We start from the raw sequence: 8,632 nt of genomic DNA, 5'->3' as shown, positions 1-8,632 counted from the left end.
TTGCTAGTTCAAAACACCTGTAACTCCCAACCTAGCTTGCTACCTTGATTAGTTGACTAATCGACGACTAATCAACTATTGAAATAGTCGACGACTAATTTATTAGTCGATTAGTCATTAATTTATATTATATAGAGTCAGAGTGTAATAAAGTTGAAAGTTATAATGTCATTCTGCTAGCTTTTTGGAATATTTTGGCATTTATTAAGGTTTTTTTTTTTAGCTATTTTGGAGTTTAGCTAATATTTCAGCTACAAGCTAGCTGTGTTGGCTAATTTAAGATTTTATCAGTTTTTGAGGATAATTTGGAGTTTAGCTAATATTTCAGCTACATACAAACTATTTTGGCTAATTTAGGCTATTTTTTTTGGCTAATTTGGAGTTTAGCTAATATTACAAATGCATGCTAGCTGTTTTGGCTAACTTGTACTTTTTTCAGTTTTTTTTAGACTAATTTGGCATATAACCAATATTTTAGCTGGCTATCAGCTTTAGCATTTTTAGCTATTAGCTTCAGCGATTTCAGCTATCAACTTCAGTGTTTCTAGCTATCAATTTCAGTTCCAATTTGGACATGACCCGATTAGTCGACTAATCGTAAAAAATAATCGGTGATTAGTCGACCATTAAAATAGTCGTTTGTGGCAGCACTAATGTAAATCAGGGGTACCCAAACGTTTTTGCTCAAAGGCCCAAAATCTAAATGGATGCATGTCATGAAATAAAAGGAGAAAGTAAATAACATGGTTTAATTTATTTACTTAGATTCAATCATTTAGGTAATATACATTAGTAAGAATTAAAGGTAAATAATATATATTTGAAGTCTTTAACAGAAAAGCCTCACTACCACTTTTAACTGAAAAACAAGAGAAAAAAAACAAACAAACAAAAAACAGGGTTGACTCACTTGTGGGTTTTTTCACCCATAGCTGCAGGCAAAGAAAGTGTGAACAGTGCCACCTGGAGGTCAAAAGTATATAACAGTCGTAGAGTTTTGGAGCATCAAAGCGAGTCTTTGGGAAACGGGTAAGGGGTTTAAACTAAACACTTTAAATGCTTCCACAGCCATGACTTGGTGGGCCAAAAGATAACCTTTGGGAGGCCAAATTCTGGCCTGCGGACCCCACTTTGGGCACCCTTTATATAAAGCAACAATCAATACAGCTCGCCACAAAGGGGGTCCAAGTCTGGGTCTGCATGTACCTGTCTCCACCCCTACAGGGGTGTGTCAGGAAGGGCATCCAACATAGAAATCTCTGCCAAAGCACCTCTACGAGTCAGTGAAAGCTGATTCTCTCCTGGCAGGATGTTCAGAAGCTGGAACTACCATAGCTCCTAACCTTGTTAGTAACATGTAAAAACAAAACACAGTCTAACATGTGTTTGCCGCATTAGCGCATTTACAATAACATCCAATCTTGTAGGCAACACGTAAAAAACAGATTAATCTTTTGACAGTATCTCTCAAAATCACTTCACCATCAGTAACCCGAAATAATCCATGTATAAGTCTTTTTTAAATATGGCTTTAAGTGTACCTTATAGTGTAGAAAATATAGGTAATTGAAAATATATGAACCTTCACTTAAAGAAAACTTAATTTATCTATTAAATCCATCAACATTCTTTTATCTTGTTTTTTAGGCAAAAGCTGCACTCAGTTTGTTTTTAATTTAAAAAGTTCCTGATTTTATTATTGAATGCTTCACCTTTGTTCTGTTATGTGGCCTGTTTTCATAACCAAAAAGAAGGGTTTTGTTAATGAATTTGAAAATAATTTAATATTTTTATGAGAGTGTGTCAAAATTTGATTCAAATCACCTAATGACTGTATTTTGGCTGAGGTACTCTAACAGCTACTCTTCAGCTTCAGTAGCTCAGTAAATGATATCAAGGACATGGATTTGCCTCTCAAGGACTCTTGATTAAATGTGTTGGTTCTCTAACAAAAAGGCTGGAATATGTTTGTTTTTTTTCTTTCTAAAATTTTGGTATAAAACAGTCTTCTTTTGTTCAGAATGCAAGCGGTGTCCCCATTTATCGTCAGAAAGCAGAAGTAAACATACTTATTTTACCAATATGCTAGTTTTGCCGTTTTGATTAGACCTCCAAAAGCTGTTTGACTGACAGAGTCCCAGAACACATCATCTAAAGCTGAGACTCCATAAACCCACACTTTGCTGAATCTTTCTTCGTGTCAATCACTTCAAAAAAACATGCCTGTTAATGTTGCCACTCCAACTCTATAGCTATCTAAAGACGCACGCCGATATAAATTATGTTTTTGTTCTTGTGTAATTTTTCTGATGATGGACATAACTAAAGAAAATTAAGCTTTTAATTGCATGTCTTAGTATTTCTTCATTCAAATCATTGTGAATCAGGCGCAGGTAAAAAATGCAGTTGTACAAAGAGAGTATTTAAGCTACCTTCCTGCTCCACTCCATTCTAAAATGCATCCACTTGTAGTAAATAGATCCATGCACGTCTTCGTTTTCCTCGTCTGGCTCCAAACTGTACAACTGGATAGTTCCGACATTCCTCACCATTTTAGTGGCACTGCTAATGTGAGGTTGGGGTTGTGAGCGCCTGTAAGCTAGCTCGAGCTTTCACTTATGGGTGACGGGAAGAGGGTTTGGGGTTGCTCTGCATTAACGGTTCCGCCCACAACTGAAAGGCAAATTTCTATTGCCGCTCTGCAGAAACTATGTCCTGAAATCCACGCAGGTTTGTTGACTTTGGCTAAAAACAGCATAATGGTAATGAAAAGACCCTCTGAGCGCTTTTACAATAGATCTAAAGATGATCAGGACTTTAAAACATTAAAAAGTTATGCTCAATTTTTGTACCTGCTCCTATCTGTGATTCATCTATTTGATCTCTTTGTCTTCTTATCTCGTCCTGGTAATCTTCATGTCCTTAAAACTGTTTTTTAATCTCCTTCCTGGCAGCTCTAAACCGCATGGATTCACCAGTGTTTCATTAATCCCCATTATAGCACTTTTAAACAAAAAGTATAATCTGTAGTGTTTGTAGTACATTATTACAAAAGTAACATAAGAAAATTAAATTTTGTTCTTACTACTTCTGAGCTAACTAATGAATAATATTTCACTCATTACGTGTTCAATAACACAAGTATTACAACATGAACTTGTTTAAAGCAGAAAGACCACGAGGTGTTGGTAGAAAAATGTCACAAACATTGTTTTCCAGAACCTGCTTGTTGTCACTTGCTTTAAGCATTTTAATTATCTTTATAATGAACTAAGTTTCCTGTTAGGTTTCATAAAAAACAAACACTTTAATTGAATGTTGGCGTTGCTAATAAGTCTGTCCAATCCTGTTTTTCCACAGAGCCAATATCTGTCTGCCTTGTTTTGAAGGGTAACAAGTGGAGCAATTTTAACTCTCGCAATTTAGGTTTGGAGAGTTTGAGTCTTTGTGAAGCCTCTGAATTTTTTATGAGTCTCTTCTTTCCAACGTATTTATTGTATATTTTTGTTTCTATGGACTAAACTAACAAAGTAAGCTGTTCCTCCAGCTGCGCTCCCTGTCTGTCCTTATATTTAATAAAAAATGAACTAAATGATTAGTGGTATATTATTTAGTAGTATTTTTTTCACTTGTTCTACTACTGTCTGTATCCTGATAAACTTAAAGTATCATAGAAGCCACCAGTGGTGTCGCGATTAATTGATTTAGATTCCTACAATCCAACCAATTGATCAGTCTGGGAAAGGCTTTTAATCGAATCAATCTATACTATTATAAAACCATCTCAACATAAAATAAATAGATTAAATCGATCTCAGAAAATACCAGGGCTGGGAATCAATTAAAAACTTTTAACTAATTAATCGCAAACTGGAAAAAAAAAATCACGATTACTTAATCGCAATAACTCTTTTTAGTTACAGTATTTGCTGACCACTTTATAATCACAATATGAAATCACACACAAAACTGTACATTTAGAACATTTATTTTTAATTAAGGCTGTCGATTGATTAAGAAAATATGTCAGATTAATCACACTTTTCTTATGTGATTAAACACTATTATTCACAATATTTTACGAGGTCAATTTTATGAAAATATGCGACTTTTAACAAAAATTGTCCAGAGAGAAAATGTTTCCTTCATTTTTATTTATTGACATTTTTCAAGTGTTAACCGAGAACGGTGGTTTGTGTGTACAAAACAACACATCAACAGTGAGATGAGCAAAACTCTGAAGATTTTTATGTCTGGATTTTTACTTCAAGAAAACAATGATGCTAACATACAGCCAAAAGAAACAAACCTGCAGACTTACAAAAAAAAAAAAAAAAGATTCCGGTCACTGCTCTATATCACGGCCCAGACCGCTTAGAAAAATGTTTCTTTCATCATCTGTGGTAAGAGGTGAACTTTTTTTCCTAACTGATATTATTGTTTGGAAGTAACTTGCACAATGACCCTGATGCAATCCGTCTTTCAAATCGTCTTCAGCTCTGCCTCGTCTTCCTCCTTTATCACATCTGTGGTCTCATCGCTCTCTTGGACACCTTTCATTTCCATCATACTGACATATTGCACCTGTTCTAACCTGCTTGCACTCCCTTTAACCTTGTTTGCAGACTCTCTTGCATCTCTAGACTGTTGACAAAATTTCTCCATCATTTTCCTCCTCTACTCCTTCTAACCTCAAAAAACCCCATCTTGGTTTCATTCCTTTTTTCCTTTCAGGTTATTAGATGTTCCTCCACCTGCTCCCGGCTGCATGACTACGGATGAACATCATCTGGAAACATCATGAAGATTCCTGTCTAACCTCATCCGTCAGTCTGTCCATCACCACAGAAAATGAGAAGGAGCTCATAGCTGATCCTTGAGGCTCATTCTGGCCTCTCTGTAATTCTTCATCACAATCACCACTTCTTCTTAGGCCTGAAACCGCGCTGCCCACAAACACCTCGGCTTAAACCAACAAGACAATATTTCTTTGTTCTACGTGTGGCAAACCTAGACAAACCCAAGTAAATGGACGAGCATTTATCACTTAAATATACTGTTCTTCATGGAAAAATACTCACAATGAAACCTAAAAAACCTCAACATGAAAGAGGCTACATTTAGAAAATACGCATTACGTGAAACAACATAAAAAGAAGAAAAAGTCTGAAGATGTGAAAAAGAAATGGATGAAAACTGACATTTCTGGACTTAAAACTTTCCTGTTGTTTCTTCGCAAGTAAGAATGCAGCAAAAAACCAAGGAAAAAATCCTGTCTTCTACTTGGGTCACACAAAAAGTATATTAGAAAAGTGTCAGAAACACTAGCTAAATGTGACTAAACCCTCAGCCGATTCTTATTTTCTAAATGTTTACATTGAGATGAGCTTTAAGGGAAACAGATTGTGACACCCACAAGGAAACATGATTCCAACCTCTGCATCACCGGTCATCACTAAATGCTGCAGGGTTGATAGATTATTTATCTAAAATAAAACATATTCATAATGAGACTCTGATTAAAAGTGACCTTTCACTAGTTATAACAATAAAATCTGATGTTTAAAGTTTTCACTTCAACCATGCAGCTATGCTGGCGCTTCTTTAAAACTTTAGGGATGAAAAAGCAGCAGAACACTCCCTCAGCGACAGCTTTAAGGTCAAAAAAGGAAGGAAGAAGAAGAAAAACTGACTCAAGGCAGAGGTTTGTCTGTTTGTCTGGTTTCCCCACTGCAATTCGGTCGAAAAATACTCTTCTATTTGATCAAAAAAGAATAATTTAACTGCCAATTTAGTTGTAACACTAGAGATGTCTTTACCAAAATCACGTTTTCCCCAGGACGCCATGCAGCCCTAATGTGTCCTCGTGTTAAAGTGTTCTTGGATAGAACACCCAACATTATTCCACGTTTTCCATTTTGTGTAGCAGCTGTTCCACAATCAGTGTTTGGTCTAAAAAGTGTTCCTGTTGTTCTTTTTATTATGATTATACAATTTTTAGCCAAAATCCAAAAACTAGGACATAGTTTCTGCAGAGTGACAGGAGTTCATTAGAAATACCGCTCTGAGTTGACCATGGAGCTACTCCGCCCCCTTTCCTCTCCATTTTACTGAAAGCTCTCTGTTTACCCCGACCTAACATTACTGATGCAACAAAAATGGCGAGCAATATTGGAGTTGTGAGCCAATAACTTAGACGAGGAAAACAAAGATGTACATACGCTTTAGAATCTAAAGGTGGTTTTAGTTGTACGCCATGACAGTTTATATGTGTATTAATGGACAAAAGAAAGCATACAAATATTTTGCTAATCATAAATTCAGGGACGAACGCTTCTTCCGTCTTTGTAATGTTGAATAACTGAAATAGACCCAAATAGGACGTTTTGTTTTCAGCTCCTGATTTGTGATTTGAATAAATAAATACTCAGAAATTCTATTTTATGCTTAATTTTCTTTATATACATCAGCAAAATGCCTCAAGAACATGTTAAAAACACCAGAAATACTATTTTCATTTGATTTTTAATGCAGAAAATATGAGTAGACGCCATTTACCAACCAAGAAACCCACAAACCTGTAATGGAGAGATAGCAGGGAACCAAAACTTTCTTTTTTATATAATGCCTGTTAGTAATACACAATGTTCTTTAAAGTATTCTTAATCTAAGTCCAAATGTTGCTCTTCAGCAGCTTTGTGTTTGAGAGAGAACAAAGGCTGCCTCACACCTCCAATTTTCACCCTCTCTGGTGATGAGGGTTTCACACAAACACTGCAGAGAAATGTTTCTGTTCGTGTAATTGATTTCTTGGGGCTCCCAAGTCATATTTTTCTGTAATTGCTTTTGTTTGGTTGCTCAGAAACCAAATCCCTAAAACTTGTTGTCAACACATCCCCTTTCAGAGACCAGAATCAAACTAACAAGTCATTTTCTGGGCACATTCAGCACAGCTCGTGAGCAGGAGGCAGGTGTCGCAGAGAAGTCCTCCTGGCATTGAACTGGATATGTGGGTCCTCTCTCTGATTCTGTGTGGGAGGTGTGTGTGTTTGTGTGCGTGTGGGAGACTCGGACACTCCAAACTTATTTTATCCATCTGATTCTTTCATTAAAATATATTAATTGTCATTCATTACCCTCACAATCCAGCTGTGCAGCTCCAATCAACACACATCAAACTTTTCCTGAGGATTTTCTTCCAATGAATAATTGGTGGTGACCGTGCGCCTCTTACCTGACCACGCCGTACATCACCAGCACGTTTCCCAGCAGCCCCACCACGCAGATGAGGGAGTACAGCGCGGTGATGCAGACTGCGATGATGAGGCGCGCGGTGTCTCTGGCCGGAGCCCCGCTGGTTCCGTTGCTCCCCGAAGGCGCGAGCAGCAGGTCCTCCAAGCATGTGACGTTGGAAGGAGTCGTGGACACCGGCGGGAGCTCGCTGAAGTCTCCCGGGGATGGAGAGGGGAGCTCCATAGCTGGCAGAATGGAATGGATTTCCCAAAGAAAAGAAGAAGTGAGGAGCGTCGGGAAAAGTGGAGTTAGTGGCGAGACGCTCTGAGGCTGCTCAAGCTCTCCCTCTCCCCGCCCGGCTCCATCAGAACACGCGCGCTCCTCTGCGCGCTCCGTTTGGAGAGGCGCGCTGCTGCGCAACGCAAGGTGTGAGGACAGTTTCTCTATTTGCTTTAAAGACGACATACACATGCAGACAAGTTTAACTGGATGAACATTTTCAGTTTTATTTGTATAGTTATCATTTCATTTGTCCCATCAATGTGTTTATTTTGTTACTTTTCCAGAAAACACATTTATTTTTTTTTTATCCATTTTGTTGATCATTTGTGTTTATTATCTCAGCTAGTTTAATTTTAAGCATTGACCTTATGTTACAACACTTTTATTTGCCTTTAAAGTCCCATTCCAATCATCTTTGATCTATTGTAAATAGTTCTCAGTGTCTCATGATTATGTTGCTTTTAGCCAAAGTTTAAAAAAAATGTTTTTTTTCTTGGACATAGTTTCTGTAGGAGTTTATTTGAAATTCCTTGTGGGAGGAACCATTAAGTGAAGTAAGCCCGCCCCCATTTCCCATCATCCTTTGTTTACACTCCCAGCTAGCTTACAGCCCCTCACTACCTAAAAGAGCGTTTCCACTATGTCAAGCCTCGCTGCCACTGAGCGGTTTGTTTTCATGGCAGATCCATGGTGTAGACCGCTAGCATGCCGCTAGCTCACCCTGGATCACGCCAAGGATGGCAAGGAACATTTGCAGTTCCACCGCAGACCAGGCCTCGCTGATGTTTGCAGGCATTTTCAATGAGAGTACACAGGAAATCATAAAAGCCAAAATGTTTTCGATTGTTGGAAACGTTAGCTTCAATTTTCACTTTTCTAATGTCGTCACCACATGATTCTGCCAACCAACAGGTTGCTACAGCGGCCCCGCCCCAACCATTCCGTTCCATTTTTCTATGGACCTCCACTGATGGGTACTAGGTCTATTGGTACCAAGAGGTACGGGCTGGTATTGATTAATGGGTCCATTTTATAATGAAAACCTTAAAATACCAGACCGTACCGGACTGCTCAGTGGAAACGAGGCTATAGAAACCACAATTAAGGCCTCAAACTC

The 8,632-nt window shown here is 37.9% G+C and overlaps 1 protein-coding gene across 1 annotated transcript in view; it reads right to left on the bottom strand.

The window, feature by feature from the left end:
• The window catches only part of oprd1b (opioid receptor, delta 1b), an 11,940-nt gene extending 4,305 nt beyond the window's left edge, over positions 1-7,635 (bottom strand). The window contains exon 1 of the mRNA XM_024268431.2: positions 7,235-7,635. Within this exon, the coding sequence (XP_024124199.1) occupies positions 7,235-7,476 (242 nt within the window). The 5' untranslated portion in view covers positions 7,477-7,635. The remainder of the gene's footprint in view (positions 1-7,234) is intronic.
• Positions 7,636-8,632: the final 997 nt, after the last annotated feature.

Source organism: Oryzias melastigma, linkage group LG16, assembly GCF_002922805.2.
Source record: "Oryzias melastigma strain HK-1 linkage group LG16, ASM292280v2, whole genome shotgun sequence".
Taxonomy (NCBI): Eukaryota; Metazoa; Chordata; class Actinopteri; order Beloniformes; family Adrianichthyidae; genus Oryzias; species Oryzias melastigma.
The sequence above is the reverse complement of the archived record's forward strand: the minus strand, read 5'-3'. Positions and strand labels throughout refer to the sequence as shown.